The 21183-nt window shown below is 35.4% G+C and overlaps 1 protein-coding gene across 1 annotated transcript in view; it reads left to right on the top strand.

Annotated features, from left to right (window-relative positions):
• The window catches only part of ajap1 (adherens junctions associated protein 1), a 90206-nt gene that overhangs the window by 47649 nt on the left and 21374 nt on the right, over positions 1-21183 (top strand). The window contains exon 2 of the mRNA XM_073819190.1: positions 4179-4909. Within this exon, the coding sequence (XP_073675291.1) occupies positions 4179-4909 (731 nt within the window). The remainder of the gene's footprint in view (positions 1-4178; positions 4910-21183) is intronic.

Here is a 21183-nt window from a genome sequence, read left to right as displayed (position 1 = left end):
TATTAAATAAAAATATATGTCCCCCCATTATCATGAATATGGATGAGAAAAGAAATTATATATTCCCACTGAGTCTATATTTGTGCTGCTGTTAAATCTAAGCAACTAAGCACAAATCTTATGCAAGCTTGCAAACATGGTGAACATTAGCCTAATAAATATTCAAAAGGAAAAATCTACTTTATTCCTGTCTTTGTCCCTTCTAGTTTGAATTTATTGCATTTGTTTGTTTATTTATTTTTATTTGTCTTCAATTTATTTATTCCATTTTATATATCAGTTGTGTCTCACAAACGTGCAGAATGCAAATTCAGTGAATAAATAAAACAAAATACTGTAATTTGGCAGTTGGCTGGTGACTTTATTAACAACTTCAATTAGAAGATAGGATATGTTCATAAGCATAATGCAATTAAATAAGTCACAAGGTAATGAAATGTCAGTAAAAACAAGCACAAATTTAGAGAACAATCATACAAATGACAAGTAATTGAACAAGGTTTTATTGGCTTGTGTGGCAAAAGGCTAATTTTAAACCGTGAATGTCTCTTTATTCTGTGAATTCAAATTAGTTGCTTTAAAAATCTAAATAGAAACAAGACCTTTGCTTTGTAGGCGATGTGTTGAATTACAATGCAGAATCTAAATGGGTTGCACCATGCTGAAGTGACCCGAATCGTAGCTGATGCGTTATAAGTAAAGAGCAGGGAGGGGTTGTTCATGCAAAGCTGTCCTTACTCTCATTCACACCCTGTCTTGCACAACCCTTAATTTAGCCTTCATTAATATCACAGCAGCCTTCTTGAATTCACAATGTAGCCACCTAATTTCATCCAAAAAAAAAAAAAAAAAAAAACAGCGGACGGGTGATCATTATTAGCACAACATTGGTTCCGATACGTCTCCTTAAGTAAATACAATGATGTTCCTGACAGGAATTACATTCTAATGGAACACATTAGCACAGGGAGTGTGAGTCAGGCCCCTCGGGGCCCAGCCCAATGGGATTGAAAGACCTTATTAGTGAGGTAAAATCTCTCAGATGAGTGGCCAACCCAAGGTCCTGACCCAGTTCAGTCAGACCAGATCCCACAAGTATGTTTTTTTCGCATGGAAAGTGAGAGAGAGAGAAATGGCTAGAAGAGAGGAAATGGAAAGCAAGGGACCTCGCTTGGTATGCTTGAGAAATCCATTTTATCCACGAACAGATGAAGCAGCATCCTGAACAATCTCTTAAGTGTAGGAAAATGAAAGAGGCACTTTAGTTGAATAGGGAATGTACTGTATATTCCTTTTGATTTGTGGTTTTATAAACTGTTGCAGTATATTTTAAATATATAATTTTCTAGTATGGCTCCTATTTTACTTTGCGTTGGACTTGTTGGTTCAGGCATGCTGGTTCACCAGAGGGTCAGGTAACTCTATAAAATCCATCATCTCTGAACTCAAAGCAACACAAAGGCCAGTAATAGTATGTGTGGCCATGTGTGGACTCTTTAATCCCTCTAAATTAGCCTTTGACCGTGACCAATATTATTGAAGGACAGAAAAGATTACAGATATGCCTTGATGAAGTCTCCTTCCGTCTGGATCAATAGAGATTATTGGCTTCTAGACATGGGTATGACAGCTCATTTCAATGTGTTTGAGGTTCGGGAATTGCAAAAGCAGCAGCCCTCAAGGAGAAGTTCAGCTAAAACAAACCAGAGGTAGAATCACAGTGGAAGTACATGTAAATGAATTTGTGGTTTGAGGACTGTTACTTTTACCAGTGGGCTTCAAATTAAGTGAGTTTAGAGACCCTCAGGGGACCACAAGGGGGTGCTAGGGTGTCTAAAAAAATTTGGAAGAAATTAAGGGAAATTGTACAAAATGCTTTTGTTTTTTTTTGTTTTTTTAGAGCTGTCATTATAAAGAAATTAGATGATTTTATATTTTAAACCACCAAGTTTGATTATACATTGCATTTACTATTTCAATCTGCTTTCAAAAGACAAAATGGAAGGTAAAATGAAAGAACAAAATGTTTGGAAATAGTTTGTGGAGAAAAAGTAAAGGTAAAATACAGGAATTAAATATCTGGATATAGTTTGTGGGTAATATTCTACAGTTGTCAAAAGTTTACACACACCTTGCAGAATCTGATAAATGTTTACCAAATTAAAAGGGATCATACAAAATGCATGTTATTTTTTTATTAAGTACTGACCTGAGTAAGATATTTCACATAAAAGTAGGGCTGGGCGATTTGGCCTAAAATCAAAATCTCGATTAATTGAACATTTTAACTCGATTACGATTAATGAATGATTATTTTATTTATTAATAAAATTATATTTAATTATATTTATATAATATTTATTTTTTTGCCCTCATAGTTCACTGACAAGTTTTGTACAGTAAATATGCTCACATATTACAAGTGAGAGATTTTTGAATGAAGGGTGCATTACTTGATTTTAAAATAATTGAAGGAAACACACACTAACTACTATCTATGATTATTTATTCAATATCAGTGTTGAACAACTGAAATTAAAGCACACATTGCTTAAAACGAAAAGTCACATTTTTCTTAAATTAGTGAAAATAAATAACTTGCACTTTTAGAATCAAAATAAACTATTTTTAATGTTTTTCATATTAAAAGTAGAAAATAAGCAGTATCTCTTCTAAATAAAATTACTCTTGTATATCCTGTAAATACTTTTTACTGTATAAATACTGTTTAAGCTCTCCATTGACATGTCTGCGGAACAACGTAACGTAACGGAGCGGGGTCACGTGACTCCACATGCGGTAGTGTTTTTAAATGGAAAGTAATCGAAATAATTGACCTGGAAAATTTTGATCGATTATAGGTTCTGAATGTCGATTTCGATTACTTTTCGATTAATCGCCCAGCCCTACATAAAAGACATTTACATATAGTCCAAAACAACAAACAATAGTTGAATTTATACAAATGATCTTGTTTAGAAGTTTACATACATTCTTAATATTGTGCTGTTACCTGAATGTTCTACAGGCTGTTTTTTTTGTTCATTGATAGTTGTTCATGAGTTTCTTGTTTGTCCTGAACAGTTTAACTGCCTGCTGTTCTTCAGAAAAATCCTTCAGGTCCCACAGATTCTTTGGATTTTCAGCATTTTTGTGTATTTGAACCATTTCCAATAATGACTGTATGATTTTGAGATCAATCTTTTCACACTGAAGACAACTGGGACTCATATTTAACTATTACAGAAGGTTCAAACACTCACTGATGGACAAACAAGGAACTTGAAAAAAATGTTGTGTATTATATAGGTAACAACACAGTATTAAGAATCAAGTGTATGTAAACTTTTGAACAGGGTCATTTTTATGAATCCAACTATTATTTTCTCTTGTGGACTATGTCAACATCTTTTATTTTTTTAGGTCAGTACTAAATAAAAAATAACATGCATTTTGTATGATCCCTCTTATTTTGGTAAAATAATTAACATTGTGCAGATACGGCAAGGTGTATGTAAACTTTTGACTTAAACTGTATAATATTAAAATTTTGAGTTTTTACTTAATTTTAGAAATGGGTTTTTATATGTAAAAGTTTACATTTTTATACACTTTGTAGTTCACTGGCAGTTAGATCACTGGCAGACTTTAATTTTCAGACTCTAATTTTATGAGATTATAATAAATATAAAACATTTGGCACACTTTTATCCAAAGCAATATGCAGTGCATTCAAGCAATACACTTTATTAGTATGTGTAAACCTATGATCTTTACGTTGCTAGTGCCATGAGACCAATCCATCTAGAGGAATGTTTGTTTACAAAACTAAGTAATTGAAAAAAGTGTGCCCAAGTCTTTGAAAGTAAACGTCTTTGAAAACAACATTGAAGTGTGCTTTTAGCATCTAGCTGTTAAAGGGGAATCACACATCTAATTAATATTGGAGTTCAATTTATGAGAACTTAGTGAGTCACAGAGCAGAACGAAGCCTAGAGCGAAAACTGCTAGACTGGAAAATGGTGTTGGAAATAAGGACATTACAAAGAGTGCAGTAAAGCCCAATCTACTGTAGTCAGTCCTTCAAAGATCTAATAAGACGGTCTTTAAGGTAAAGAAGTTGTGTATGCATAAAACCAAAGCGGCTGATTTCTCTCTCTCTTATTTTTTCTCTTCAGTTCCATGGTTGCTTGGAGACCTAGAGGAATGCTGGGATGTAGAATGTGGATCCTCTTCATCCTTGTCCATCTCACAATGGATCTGTCTCTGTGTGCACCAGCAGGCCAAGGGCTCACCCTCAAACTACTGCCCAGATCAGTGCCACGCCGGCAACAGCACCCTCTGCCCAGTCGGGACACACTCACCGGCCAGCACTTGAGGACTCTGGGTGTCTTGCATCGTGGTGTTCCCCCTCCCCTGCCATCACTAGGCAATCACGGAGAGCTGGGAGGCACCAAACTGTGGGGGCGGAAAAACCGCCGGTCGCTCCAAAAACGTCAACTTTGTGCGGAGTGCCAATTGACCCCCTCCGACAAAGGGAAGTCGGTTGCATTACCAGAGGGGAGTAAATCTGATTTAAATCTGCATTTATCTCGCTCACGGAGGCAGCTGAAAGGGGACGTCTATGACTCCCTGGATGGGAGGACCACCACAGTGGCAGGATTTATTGACTGGGGCCCTACAGGGGCTGACGAGGGGCTTGAGGAGGAGGCGAAGGTGACCCCGAATGCCACCGTCACCTCTTTAGCCCCTTCCACCACCACAGTTACCGTAACTAGCACTACCACGCGCAGCCCCCAAAGGACGTATGCGGTGCTTACAACCGCGCATCCTAAGAGGCACAGCACCACACAGCCAAGCAACTCCAGAGTGACTGCCAAACCGCCGAAACCTTTTGGGGACACACCAGGTAGGGCGACTGTTTTTTCATAGAGCTTTTGTTAAGATACTTAATCAGCTTATGTTTGAGCATGTATTTAAAATTCAGAGGCGGCGAAACACGAGGAGATATTTTTAGGGGCCGGTTTAAGGTCATTCATGAACATGGTGCAGAGGTCTATGGATCTCAAACCACAATGCAGTGCATCAAAAACACTGTGTGGGTTCTTTGAAAAACTGAGGGTGGAAAATACTCACGAAGCTGTAATTGGCACACAACTGCTCGGCAATTTACAGCAAAGAAGGTGGTTGAGTTGTCGAAGGGCCAAGCGCGTGCATCTAGCTAGCTTTTTTTTTTGGTAAAACTAATATTGGCTTGCTCTTAAAATGTTGCTGTGAAAAAACTCAGCTGCTGTATAATTATGGAAAATAAGCGAATGTGGTGAAAATAACAATGTACTGGTGTTGAAAGTTTATTTATTAGGCTGTTTTGAAAGTTTTGTGAAAGTTGTGATGTGTCACTTTTGCTATTTGTGGCTTAAAGTTTCTTAAGTGTTATGTAACTGCTATAAATCAGGGCTGCTTTTTTTTTTTTTAAATTTAATTCACAGAAACCTGAATTTTATCAGCCATTACTCCAGCACTCATTAGCTATGTTTCCATGCATCCACCTTTGAAAGAAACGATTGCATTTATTGTGTTCCATCTGCTCGGTTCTGAGGCGCAAGTAATTTATTATATATGGAAATTATTAGATTCAGTGGCTTCTCCTAGTTTATTAGTGATATATAGTGCCAGTTTATCAGGAAGTGACGATTTTGTTCTCTTTGACTCGTTAGATGGAAACAGAGCTTGCTCGCAAATGTTTTGTGTTATATTCCAATTTTGCACTCAAGTTCAATTCGCAACTTTGGGCGGAAACCCAGCTACTGTCACGTGACCTATCAGAAATCATTTAAATCTGCTGAATGTCTTTAATTCTTTTAGTTACAGTTCATGTTAACTTAAATTTGAACTGCAATTTTCTATTAAAACTTAGGAATTTAACTTAAATTTAAAAGGCCGTTATAATCTAAATTCTAAATGGGCAGCTGATTTCATTTTGCCCATTTTGAAGGCAGCATAGTTTCCATCTGCATCCTTTGCTGTTTTTAATATTATGCAATATAGTGTGTGGAGTTCAGGTTTAAAAAAATAAGAATTACATTTGAAAATGTTTTTTTATTAATGTTAATTTTTTCCAACAGAAATAAGCATTGTAATAATCTCTAAACTTTCTTGATGTTCTGGAGCCCCTAAAGCCGGTTTTCATACTCAAAATGTTGCTTGTTTAGTCATTAAAGGGATAGTTCTGTCAAAAAGGAATTACTCACCATCATGTTGTTCCAAACCTGTAAGACCTTTGTTCATCTTCAGAACACAAATTAAGATATTTTGGATGAAATCCGATGAATTCAAGGCCCAGAAAAGTAGTAAGGTTCAAATTGAAGAATAAAGTCATTGTTTTTGTTTCCCTTGCACACAAAGTATGTAGCTTCATAAAATAAAGTTTGAACCACTGATGTCATATGGACTATTTTAATGATGTCCTTACTTCCTTTTTGAGCCTTGAAAATGGTAGTTGCATTGCTATCTATGCGGTCTTACGGGTTTGGAATGACATGAGGGTGAGTAATTAATGCCAGAATTTTATTTTTTGGGTGAACTATCCCTTTAACTGAGTCATCAAAGAAGCAGCAAGATGTTTTTTATGCACTTCTGCGGTTACATTTATCATCTTTGGCTCCATTGCATAATCTAGGCCTTGGTAGTGCATGACAGAGTAGCCTACATATGGCAACATCAGTATCCGTCAGTAGTATTTGTGAATCCTGGGGAGATTATTCCATACTCTGTCCTAGAAGGATGATGATTGGCATTAGCTCTCATATTTGCCATTAGGCTGCAATCTGTCCTCTATGTTTGGTAGTGCACAGCATTAGACTAGTCATCCATTCAGTGTGAAGACCTCTGGGTATATCAACTATTGTGCTCCATAAATCTGTGCAAAAGGGAAAGCGTCTTGACACTTTCTACAAATTGGCTTGACACTATCTGTGTGCGTGCACTGAGATCTGTTATAGTCTACAAAGTGGGCAAAAGTTTAACGCACAATTAAGTTTACACAAAAGCGTTGTTCAGTGCCAAACGCAATAAAAGACAGACAGCATGACCCCTAAAACCAACACGTTGCCAATTTGCAGAAAAAGATGTTTTAATCCCCTAATTCTACACCACAGATCTGCAAAGTTATTAATCTTCACAAGTTTTGCACATTAGCATGCCATAGATTGCATTAGCTGCGAAATATATTAACAATAAAGACTCCCATAAAATTAGATTCATGGTGAGTAATATACAAGCGAGAACAATTTTACGACTCCCCAGAATGGAGACTTACATACATCCATGCATGTCCAATTGTATTTCAGCACAAAGGTCAACCTCCAATCAAATGTCATGGCCTCATTAACCACAGGAATGATTAGCAAAATGAAGTCAATCTGGAGTGACGACAGCAGTGTCATTACATCTGAAGGCCAGCATAAGGTTTTCCTTGATCTCTAAAGTGCTGTTCAAATAGTCCTCTCACTTTTCTTCGTCATTTCTTCTGATCTTTATAAAGGCTACGAAGGTGAACGCAAAATATCAATCGCACCAACCTGCCAGTTCACAACCACAGAGCATCAGCTGGAATTGCAATGTGTTTCTTTGCAAGACCTGGACATAATAAAACTGGCTTCACCAATGGGTTATTTTTGCATTATATATTTAATATTAATTAGTCATGTTATTTGGTAACATTAGTGATGCAAAACGTACACGCTTGATTGCTGGTGCCTTGTCTGACCAGTATCACTGTATCATCTTAAAGGGATAGTTCACCCAAAAATGAAAATTTTGTCATAATTTACTCATCCTCATATCTTTCCAAACCCATATGAGTTTCTTTCTTATGTTGGACATAAAAGAAGATATTTTGAAGAATACTGGTAATCAACATTTGATGGTGCCCATTGACTTCCATTGTATTTCTTTCCCTACTTTAGAAGTCAATGGGGACCAACAGCTGTATAGTGTGTATTAAATACTGTTGTTGCAGGGCAACTAGCTGGCTGACATAGTTTTTGACAGAGGATTTGTTTAAATTATTAGAATATTATTCAGTTATCATTAATATACAGTCAATCCAAAAATTATTCAGACACCACATAATTTTTTTGTAATTTTGTATTTATTTAACTATGTAAGTGAAGACAGCAAAATAAAGTAAACTGTGAAATATTAAACCCAAGACTACTTCATACAGTGGACTATCAGTAAAACTGATAAAAATTTGGGACCAAAAATTATTCACACACTTTAATCTGACCATGTTCCAAACAAAAATTAAGCATTGCTTGGTAATTGGTCAAAAAAGCATTGATAGTTATATATTATGTTATCTGTATTATCATATTAACAGTTGTCTTCATTTTTGGTTGACTGTAATCTATTACATACCTTTCTATCAAAGTTATCTGACATTATCAAGATAAATTTCTTCTGACACAGTTTTCTTGTCACATTTTATTAGCATTTTCTAAACTACAGTGAATAAACTTTGATAATGTGAAAATTATTGAAGGTGTCTGAATAAATTTTGATTTGACTGTATGTGTTTCAATTTATATAAATATGTAAGAATATAAATTAACACATTAAAAAATAATGACATAAAATCTTGTTGCTAAGAATAAAATTTCGTTGAAATTTTTCTGGTAAAAATATTGACGTTGCGAATTAAAAATCTCAACTACAACACTGAAAAAAAAAGTTTTCTCAAAATTGCTAGTAAATTTCATAAATAATTACAAAGAAATGGCTAGTAACACGCTGAATTAAACAACAGAAATTCAATTGAAAAATTCAAATTGAAAATGTTTTATTTCAATGTTCACATTACAAAAATAAGTTAGCAGTGTTGTTTAGAGATGTAACTATCAAAATATCTCGATGTGAAGTAGGGCTATGCGATTAATTGAAATCGTATCGAAATCGCGATGTGAACATGCACAATTTCTAAATCGCCTTACAGCACGATTTTTTGCACGCACTCGACTGATACTTTTCCCGCAGCATGCTATTTGAACCGATCACAACACAGCGCGCCTAAACAGAGAGCAAGAACATGCCAACGCTCATGCTTGAAACCAGAAATGGTCATGCTGGTTTTCTTAGCAGAAAGCAGCTAGACTCTGTCAGTGTTCTAATTGGTTTTATGTGGGACACTGTGGTCTGGATTGTTGTTTTTTCAAACACACGCACGCACATACGCACACACATGCTTACGTTTTGCCATAGGTCTGTTCTAAAGACATTTTGTTCTACCTTTACTAGGCAGGGCTCGAAATTGTGAACGTTTTGGTCGCATATGCTCCCAAAATTTATATGCGTGATTTATATAAATTATATTTGGGACCATTCCTGCGAGTGCGAGAAACTGTTGGTCCGACTTGGTTTCATTTCTTTACAAAACTTTCGCTAGCCTAACTACTGCACAGACTGCTGTGAGCTGATACAGTGACAGGTTCGCCATTCTCTCTTTCGATTGTGAAAAATAAAAGGTCTCCACAAACCCCTTTTGAAGAAATATGATATATTTCGTGCTATAGCGTACATTCTGTCAGATTCAATTCTGGCGCCTCCGTGTCCATATACTGTACAACGCGGCATTCATTCACATCAGATGATAACTCAGCAGCAGTATTCCACTCACACAGGGGTGTAATTTCCACTGGGGACATGCTTTTCAAAATCCTGTTTGTGTCGTCCCATATTTCAAATGGTTTTGTTAAAATAATCTCTTTTATTGTAGAATGCACGCTGAGAGCGCCGTTGAGAGTCTCGCACGATCGTTAAAACAAAACCAAAAGTAAAACGCGCACACGCATTCAAAAGCAATTTTAATATCCCACGTTTAGAGAGGGACTCCTCAATGCGCGCGAATTAGGCTACATATAATATCTAGGCAGTTATTAGTATGTGGGCTTTAATAAGTTGTGTAGTTGTCTATAGTTCTGTATCATGCTTGAAAAATTCGGTCTCTATTTGCACTTTGAATATTGAAAGAGTAGTCTACTTTGATCATGTGCTTGTAAAACATCTGCAGTCAGAATCAGCCATGAAAAATCAAGATCAGTGCATTACTAAAAGGAAATTGGGTGCGCTTACATTTTTTTTGGTGCTCCTAACTTTTTTCACCTGCTAGGTGATTTTTTTTCCCGCCTTCTGTTTTAGAGACATGTTACAGGTATTTGATAAAGATCTAATTGTTTTCCTTTAAAAAAAAAATGTTTTAGATTCACACTGTAAAACATGTCTGTGTCAAAATCGTGATTAAAATCGAAATCACAATACTGTTCAAGAAAATTGTGATAGGTTTCTTTTGTCCATATCGCACAGCCCTAATGTGAAGTCCACAACACGAAATTTATCTAATGCACTTTTTGCTATAGTGGAAACAGTCTCACTACAAATCTAGTGAAATGCTGTAATGATCTGCTGCAAAAATAAAGCATAACTGGTGGCCGTTGCATTCTCAAATGTGCACTAAACTCACAGCACATGCAATAAACGAGTTTGCTGCATTCACTGTGAAGTGAGCCATTCTGAGGTGCAGAAAACTCCAGATTACGAGCTGATCGCCTCAACAAAGTGCGCAGACTTGATGAAGGGATTGAGCCATATTGTGCTTTCGGTTTTAGTTTGACAACACAACTTTAAAGACCTTTTTTATGTTAGAATAAGAAGTTTCAATATATTTTAAAATTACACTTTTTGCCTAGAAGACCTATCATTTCATGTCGTCATGTGACCATGATGATATCGAGAGTTTTACTATCACAATACCATGATATTGATAATATTGTTACATTTTAGTGTTACGTAATGTTTAAAATTTCCCTATTACAAATAATTTATATAAACGTGAATGTAAATGGTTATTTTGTATTTTGCGGAAAGCCTGAGGCAGTGGCTCACGTTCACAGAGTGCTATCACAGTATGTGCAGTACGCAGTTTAATCTAATATTTGCTGCTAAATTAGTTTGACTGGTTTGTGTTTTTTGCTCCCGTGTGTGGAAGCAAGTGTAATGGGCTCATACAGACAATGCTGCAGTGTTTTTGCATATTTTAATTATCTGGTGAATAGGAAGAATACCCGTGTTAATTGCAGTTTTAATACAACTGAGGCGTGAAAATTGAATAATTTGTTTGCTGCACACAGTCCGTAGCTGTCTTTAAAGTGCTATTTTGCCATGAGGGGAAAAAAATGGCAAGTCACTCATCAGTGACTTCACCAAATAACAAGCAACCTGAGAATATTAAAACTTGATGGAAAACATAGCTGCTGATGATGAGTAAAGCCCTGATGAATACAATCCTTCACTTCGTTCTATGCTGTCCACATAAAAAGAGTAATAAACAACATCAAATGTTGGATGGTGTCTCTTGATGTGTCAGATCTACAGTATCTTAAATATCAATGCATTATGTAGTATGCTACCTTGGCATGTCTTTTTTATATATAGTATGAAAGTGAGTCCTATGTAGTGCCCTTAAGGCATGCCATAATTATCCATCTCTGTCAAGCTACAGCCGAACCTGTCTGATGAAACGAAATACCTATCAAGGTGAAATCCCTCCGCTTCCTCTTTCAGAGAGCAGCCCGGGTAAATTTAGCCCCTCGCAAACCTGCACCAGTACTAAACTGCTTCTGACATGCAAAGTAATGGGGGAAAATAAGCAATGGGCTGTGAATACAAAACTGGAGCATTAGACATGCATACGAGCGAGTGTTCGGCAGACTTCATTTTAAAGCATGAGAAGTGCATGGAGGTCAGTGTAACCATTCACATGCCTGATTAAAATCCAGGACACCAACAGCATTAACTCTTTTCATTGTGGTATTGCAGGTGTTTCACTATCGCTGAATGTTTTTTTGTAGGACTCTTAAAGGGATAGTTCACCCAAAAATGGAAATCATGTATCATTTACTCACCCTTAATTTGTTTTCCAAACTACAGGACTTTTTTCTAATGTTTCAAGCATCCAGTTGAGATTGACAACTGCTTCATATTTTTCAGAAACCATGACACATTTTCGAGGATTCTCTGATGAACAGACAGTTAAATTTTTTTTTTAAATATATATTTTTTGTAACATTATTAACATCTTTACAGTTGCATTTGATCAATTTAATGCATCCATGTTGAATAAAAGTATTATTTTCTTCTTTAAAAAAAAAAAAAAAAAAAAAAAAAAAACTTACTCCAGACTTTTCAGTGGAAGTCTTTCATGGTTTCCACAAAAATATGAAGCAGCATAATTGTTTTCAACATTCATATTTATATATTTAAATAAAATGTGATCCTGGACCACAAAACCAGTCATAAGTAGTATGGGTATATTTGTAGCAGTAGCCAACAATACCTTGTATCATTAGGATATTTAGGAAATGTCCTAATGTAGATATATCAAAACTTAATTTTGACAACTTTCAATGCAATTTTTTTTTTTCAATATTTAGATTTTTTTTGCACCCTCAGATTGCAGATTTTTAAATATTGTCATATCCTACCAAACCATACATCAATGGAAAGCTTATTTATTCAACTTTCAGATGATGTATAATTTTATTTGCCCTGTTATGACTGATTTTGTGATCCAGGGTCACAAATAGGTATTTAAAATTGTACAAATATTTCACAATATACTGTTTTATGCTGTATTTTGGTCCACTAAATGCAGCCTAGGTTAACAATCTTTTTTATATACTTTGTGAGAACCAGGACCAACAGCTGTAATTTCTATCCACTTTTTTTTACTTTGACATTCTGTAAAATACCTTTTAATAACGGTGATTTATTATTGTTTATTTCACTATTATTTATATTTATTATTTTTTAAATACCTAATAATATTATAATAAATTAAGTAAAATTATAATTGTTGTTAAAGTGTTTAAAAATAAAAAATATAAATATAGTTTTTTTTAATAGTTGTTTTGTCTTACCCAGGAAAAAAGTCATACAAGTATATGATGACAGAAAATACATTTTCGGATAAAATATGCCTTTAATTTTTCTTTTAATAACGACAATCCAAGACAGCCTAGAAACCTTTCACTCAGTTTAATGATGAACTATATCAGGCTTTTCCCCAAGGACCATTGCTTCGCAACTGTGCGCAATGCATCAAGTCCAAGCTTCTCTCCATCAGCTCAGTGCTGACTAGACTATATTTTAGAGTCACGTATTATTCCTGCAGGTGACAGCCTTGACTTTGCGGGTCTGTTGATACAGCACAAGGAAGATTTTATCGCTGCAGACCAAACATGATTCAGCTGTTTACCCATCCGTTTGTGTGTGGATCTGTATGTGTCTCTGTGTGCATTTAGAGGGGTCAAGGTTTGGCCCAGTTAGCCCCTGCTGGTAAGAACAGTAATTACACAACCTGGTTTTACAAATACATTTTTTCCCATTGATGCCCAACATACTGTACATATACAAGCACCATTTGTTCTTTTTTTTTTAAATGTTACTACTTGTTTCAAAAGTTTCCAAGAATATTCAAAAGTAACATTTCTATAAATATTTGCAAATTTATAAAACTGAATCTTCCCTTAATGTTCATATAACAAAAGAAGTCATTTTAAAAACTGGATGTCTTTATATCATAATGGGAACATTAAAAATATATTCTAAGAAAGTTTTGGTAAACAAAGATGTCAGATTTTCAAATTGCATAAATTGCAACAGATTGATTTCTCCAGGTATTATAAATGTGCTCAGTGCATACCTGTGATTTTGTGTGTGTCCTTTGTCTTCATTTAAGATGCTAGCATTACCATGAAGATCACAGATGGAGCCATCAGGTTAACGATGTGCGTGAGTTGATTAAAATGCCTTACAGTCCTGCTGCTCAGCACTCCATGCTCGTTATCACCTCCCCAGGCTCAAAGGTTAATTGAACATTTAATAAGGAAAAGACAAAATTAGGCGTTTATCCAAGCCGGACTGTGCTTAAAAGTTAATAGTTGGGAAAAGAATTTTTTAGTTAATTTAGTGAAATTATGTTGTGGCATCCTAATAACTCCTAATAACGCTCTGCTCAATGAAGGGTGTTCAATAGTAAAATAAGAATTATAATAATTACTGGAGAGCTGGAAATATTGTTCCACATTACACTCAAATGCAAATTCTCATCTAATCCTCCTACTGTAGAAAAAAACAACTGTAAATTCGACTTTACTGAGGGATAATACAGTGCCTTGCGAAAGTATTCATACCCCTTCTTTTTTTAGTGTTGTTGCAGCCTTATGTTAAACTGCTTTACATTACTTTTTTTCCCCACATCAACCGCATCCACCATAATGACAATGCACAAAACTTGCACTTTGCAGATTGAAATTTAGCTCAGAAGCACTCATATTGCTTGTAGATGATACTACACTTCAAGTAGAGATAAACTGTCAAACTTTCCATACAATTTAACAACGCTGAACAATCTTCCTTTTATGGACAGTTATGAATTACTTCGCATTACTTAATTAAAGGTCCTGTTAAATAAAACTTTTTTACAGTGTAGTTTGATGATATGATATTCAGTATAAGCTATACTTAAAAGGTATGATTTCATTTAGAAATGACATTTTAAAAAGACATAAAATATTACTGTTGATCTAAAATAGATCTTTTAAAGAGCATGTCAACATACCGACTGATAAGCATGACACACTCACCAGAATTATAATACCTGTTATAAACTACAACACCCTACACAGAGTTTAGGTCCCACAATGTTTTTGCGCCTCAAATATATACATCAGTTTTTCCCTCATAGACATATTTTAATTGCATTTGTCAAATGCAAATTCAAAAAATAAATCAATAAATAATGTGCATAACTTGAAAAACGTAATATTATGGCGTAAATGTAACAATAAAACATTTTGGATTTTACTTTTGCTATTTTTTGCCTCATTTTTTTGATTCATAGGACAGTTTATAGACTGGAAGCAAAGTGAGAAAGAGTGAGAGGGGGGCAGGATCGGGAAGAGTCCACGAGTTGGGATTTGAACTTGGGACGGCTGAAGCACAACTGCGTTATGTTGGAGCGCTGCCCTTGAGGCTATCTGTGCTGACATAAAACCAATTTATTACACCTGGGGTCTCCATACTCGGTCCTGGAGGGCACTTGAACCAGCTAATCAAGGTCTTACTAGGCATGCTAAGAACTTCCAGGCAAGTATGTTGAGGCAAATTGGAGCTAAACTCTGCAGGACACCAGGAGTTTGGAGACCCCTGATCTACACTATCAGTATAGATGACCAAAAAAAAATCTGAAAGCTCTTTACCTCCATTCACCCTACTTGTAAAATGTTACCTCCCAAATTGTCTGTAATGGATGTTTGTTTTGTGGCTACTGATTTCAGATTTCAGAATATTTATTGTCATTGAATTTACATCCAACAAAATTATGTATTCCAACGTATCAAGCCACTGTAATTAAGCAAAACAAAACAAGACAACAAAAACAAGACAATAATAATAATAAATAAATTGCACCGTGCTAAGTGAATGAAGTATTCGAAGTCATCCCATGTAAATGGTTCTTCTTATACGTCTTATTACTGAAAGAAAGACATAACGTTAGGTCCCAAAGTGTCTACTCGATGACCTTGTATTGTAGCAGCAGCGCAGGGTTTGTGAGATGTTTTCAGATGCGCTAACTTTAGCTAAGGTACTTTAAAGTTATTGCTTTCAGTTTGATGTGTTCCAGTTTTATTAAAAGGCGACATCTTTCCTGTCAAAGGTGTGCTAAATTCACTCACAGGCTCCTTAGGGACGTGTCTTATCTGCATTGTAATACATGAACTATATTATGTTAGAAGCACCGTCTTTCTCCAAACTGTTCATCCAACAGGGCCGTTCGGTTTCACCAAGGTAAACCTTTTAAAGACGTGATAAGCTCACAGGGCTGCTCTGACAGACAGCCGTGAAGTAGTTCCATCCAGGACAACTTCATTATCTGTTAAGTAATACAATCATAGAGTCTACTTTGACCACCTCTCCCTCCCGCACTGTACAGAGCGATTGAATTATGCAGGGGAGCCTTTGACACTGGGAAAAGGCATTTAGAATAATTGCTTTTGATCCTCCTTGTCTTTGTCTTTCCCTTTTTCCTCTGCATTTCGCTCTGCTCTTGCAGTAAGGGTTTGGGAACGCTGTAGCTCAATGGAAGTCAAGTGTGACTGACATCTTGACATCTGCGTTAATTGGCAATCGTGAACCATCAGCAGGTGCGATGAGAGTTTTCCCGCGATCAGGTGGGGCGTGTGGGAGGACAACAAACGGAGGAAAGGGGGGAGAAGGTTAACACCCGGGGGAGGAAAGACTTCAAACCTTTTTCCCCTTCTCAACAGATCCAATGCATTCAAAATTAAGAGCTGGATATTTGCAGTTTGTAGTTGTCGGTTGGTTGGCAAAGTTTTTCATCAAGCCCGTTTCCACAAATGAATGAGAGAGGGGCACTCAGCAGGAGTCAACAGCTCTGCGAACAGAAAGCTGATGCAATCAAACGTAAATGTAGCTAGATTCACAAAGAGCACAAGGATGTAACTGATGGAGATTTAGTCATTCTCACTGGTCTGCGAGAGGAGAACTGGTGCAGAAATAACAGTTTTTTTTTTTTTAATAATGTACTGAGCAAATAGGGTTTACACATGAGAAAGCCGGTGCTTGTAGTGCTATTCCTATTATCTCCCATGAATAAGTTACGATTCCATTCATAAGTGGAAACCTCTCATTCACATCCATTTTTCGGTGTACACGCTTTGAAAACTTTTAAAATTCAGTGGCCATGAAGCATAAATTGGGAAACTAAACACGTTCTGTTCCTGCGCTGAATTATAAAGCGTCAGTGTCGTGCTGTGGGCTTTCCGTTACATCACACTTGTTTTGGAACAGAGTACAACACAAAGAAGAGATTTTGAAAAATGTTTCAACTGTTTTTGCCCATACAGTGAAAGTCAGTTGGGTTCAAAACAACAGTGGGGAAAAAAACACGGAGACATTTTTTTTTTTCAAAATATCTTCTTGAAGGAAAGACAGAAGTTTTGATGGTATGGAAGCCTGTTTCCACCACTGAAAAAAACAACAACCTTTATCTCACAATTCAGATTTTGTGAGATTCTCAGAATTGCATGACACAAACTTTTCTCGGAATTGTGGGAAATAAACTCGAAATTGCAAGTTATAAAGTAAAATTGCGATTCTGACTTTTTTTCTCGTAACTTTGAGATATAAACAGACAATTTTAAATTATAAAGTCAGAATAGTGAGAAATAAAGTCAGTATTGCAGGATATAAACTCAATGTTGAGTTATAAAGTAAAAATACTGAGATATAAAGTCAGAATTGCAGTCAAAAATGCATGCTTTTTTTCCCACAATTGTCCAATTCTGAGGGGAAAAAAGACAATGTTTTCAGAATTGTGACATACCTCACAATTGTGTTATTAAGTCACAATTACAAGATATTAACTTGCAATTCTAAGAAAAAAAGTCAAAATTCCGTTTGTATATTGCAATTTTGACTTTTTTCTTAGAATTGTGGGATATAAACTCACAATTCTGAGTTTTTTTTCTCAGAACTTCGAGATATAAACTGACAATTTTGAGTTATAAGGTCAGAATAGTGAGAAATAAAGTAGTATTGCAGGATATAAACTCACAATGTTGAGTTATAAATTCAAAATACTGAGATATGAAGTCAGAATTGTTTGTATTTTGCAATTCTGATTTTTTTCCCAAGAATTGCGAGATATAAACTGATAAAAGAATGATTTTTTTTCTAGTTTTTCTTCTTGTGGGGGTGGGGGTGGGGGTGGGGGGGTTAGATGCAAAGCCTTTAGGTGCCGTTTGAAATGTTCTTTTAAAATGAGCATTTTTCTCAGGCTCCTATGTCTATGTTCAGCAATTTCACTATAATGGCAATTAAAAGAACCTATTAATTGACATTAAAGTGAAACTACTGAACCTACACATAGGAGCCTGAGAAAAATGCTCATTTTAAAAGAAAATTCCAAACGGCACTTAAAGGCTTTGCATCTGAACTCTACATACATATATGAAAGATATTACTAATTTTATTCAGCAATGGTGCTATTTGAAATAAATGGTGTTCTCTATTCATTAAATAACCCTAAAAATAAAAAAATGTATAAATTATCACAAAAATATTAAGCATTAAAAACAAAAAATGTGCAAAAATAAATTCTTAAAGATATTTGCTCTAATTTGAAATCATAATATCAAATATGAAAGCAGCTAAAGGTACTAAAAACCCCTTTTGAAAGGTTCATGGGGACTTAGACTCTGAATTTGGCTTTCTACTGCAAATCCCCATATTACAGAAAATGCATAATTGCTTTTGGAAAATGATTTAAAAATAGATTCCTAAACCCCAGAGATTCTGCATGCACAGAGAATATATGCATAGACTAATCACTTTTAACACAGTGAAAAAGAACATTTTTAATAGCGCTCAGTCATCATGGAAAAAAAATGATTTTCCGTCTCCTCAAGCTCTTGCTGTCTGTCTCTCTTTCTCCCTGAGATTTCACTTATAATGAAATTACAGCATTCCCATTAAAAATAAATCGACTTCTTAGATTACTGTGAAAAATCTCTGATGTTAGTGCTGGGATTTGCACCGAACAAATTCCAAGGTGTGATTTTGGCGAGATTGGTGCTCCTGTAAAGTCAATTTAAACTTGGCAGCCGCACAGCAGTTCATTCGAAGTTTGAAGGATCTGGATACACTTGCATACAAATTCTGTAGGTCCTTTTTTCCACTTTCATGTTCCTGCCTTTTGAACGTGCAGTCAAAGCTGTTGCTTTGCCATGAGTACTCCTCCAGCCAAACCACAACATGATTGAAAGCACTCAGTGAAGGCATCTCCTTTCCACTCCATCTCACTAGCCCTTTACAGCCATCTGTAGCTGCAGATGCCAGGCCTGGGCTGCACTAATAGAGCATTTAGCTGACAGATCCACACAATGTCCCGCTCCAAACCTCTAAATGTCCTTTAGGTGCAAAGAAGAGTGCCAGCCTCTGTGGTCTCTACTCCATGGGGCCCCAGCAGCACAAACTCATAACCTTCAGTTAAAATACTGCCCCCCGTGTATGTGTATCCTTTGCTTATATTTTTCAAGGTCTGTCTGTTAAAACAATGCTATTTGGGTTTTATATTTGTCCTAGTTTTTTTTTAAACTCTTTTCTTTCCACTACTGTCCTATTTTAATGGCAGTCTCATGACATTTCACTTTGTTAGGCCTAATTTTTATCTGGACCAGTTTAGTCTGCTATATATCACTGGCCACTAGTGAATCTTTGTTAACATGTTTTATACATCCTGGTTCTACATTTTTATCATGAAGGCAACATATGGCATATACAAAGACCTAATTCAATGTATTTGGACAATGGACGTAATGTTATCTATCAGGATTTGATTGGATTATGAAGAATGTTCTGTAGTATTATTGAGTGCAGGGATGTATTGTAGAAAAAACAAAGCTATAAGCTCTACATTTCTTTTGTAGTACAAAAAGTATTTACTAAAAAAAGTTTTTACTAACCCTAACCCTATGTAGCACATGTATATTTGTAGCAATAGGGTCAAAATTATCTATTTTTTTATGCCAAAAGTCATTAGGATATAATAGATATTTTGTAAATTTACTACCACAAATATATCAAAAAATCTTTTTTTTTACTAATTTTTGATTAGTAATATGTCTTGCTAAGAACTAAATTTCAAATAGTTGTGTCTCGCCAAATACTGTCCTATCCTATGTGTAAATCACATATATGTGTGTAGCGTGTATATATGCATATACATATAAAATGTATAATTTATCATAAAAAGTTTGGGATCAGTAAGATTTTTAATGTTTTTTAAAGATGTTTCTTATGCTCATCAAGGATACATTTATTTGATCAAAAATACAGAAAAAAACTGTAATATTGTGAAATCTTATTTCAATTTAAAATAACTTTTTTCTATGTGAATGTATTTTAAAATGTAATTTATTCCTGTGATACAAAGCTAAATTTTCAGCATCATTACTCCAGTCTTCAGTGTCACATGATGTGTCGAAAACAGTTGTGCTGCTTAATATCTTTTTGGAACCTGTGATACTTTCTTTCAGTGTTCTTTAATCAATAAAAGGTAAAAAAAAGAGCATTTATTTAAAATAGAAAGGTTTTCTAACAACATACAATACTGTTCAAAAGTCAGTACATTTTTATTCTTTCTTTTTTTGAGAGAAATTAATACTTTTATTCGCCAAGGATGTGTTAAATTAATACAAAGTAGTAGCATAGATTTACATTGTTAGAAAAGATTTATATTTTGAATAAATGCTATATTATTATATTTATATTTTAAATAACTTGTTATTCATCAAAAAATCCTGAAAAAAGAATCACAGGTTCAAAAAAAATATTTGGCAATACAACTGTTTCCAACATTGATAATTCCAAAAATAAATCAGCATATTAGAATGATTTCTGAAGGATCATGTGACATTTAAGACTGGAGTAACAGCTAAAGAAAATTCAGCTTTGCATCACATGAATAAATTATATTTTAAAATACATTCACATAGAAAACAGTTATTTTAATATATATATATATATATACAGGGGTTGGACAATGAAACTGAAACACCTGGTTTTAGACCACAGTTAGTATGGTGTTGGGCCTCCTTTTTTTGGCCAATAGAGCATTTCGTCTTTGGAATTGTCATATACAAGTCCTGCACAGTTGCCAAAGGCATTTTGAGCCATTCTCCTCTTGCAGATCAGGGGTCAGGTCACTACATGATACTGGTGTAGGAAAATGTTATCTGACTCGCTCCTCCAAAACACCCCAAAGTGGCACAATAATATTCAGATCTGGTGACTATGCATGCCATGGGAGATGTCCAACTTCACTTTTCTTGTTCATCAGACCACTCTGTCACCTGTCTTGCTGTGTGTACTGGTGCATTATCATCCTGATACATGGTACCACCTTCAGAGTACAATGTCTGAACCATTGGGTGCACATAGTCAACATTCACACCTGTTCTTACTGGTGGAATGTGCAATCAGTGAAGATTGGCCACCAGGCTGCAAAAATATAGCCATGAAACCTCCAACATTATATTGGCC

This window comes from Garra rufa, chromosome 15, assembly GCF_049309525.1.
Source record: "Garra rufa chromosome 15, GarRuf1.0, whole genome shotgun sequence".
Lineage (NCBI taxonomy): Eukaryota > Metazoa > Chordata > Actinopteri > Cypriniformes > Cyprinidae > Garra > Garra rufa.
Note: the sequence above shows the minus strand (reverse complement) of the source record. Positions and strands in the feature narration are given on the sequence as shown.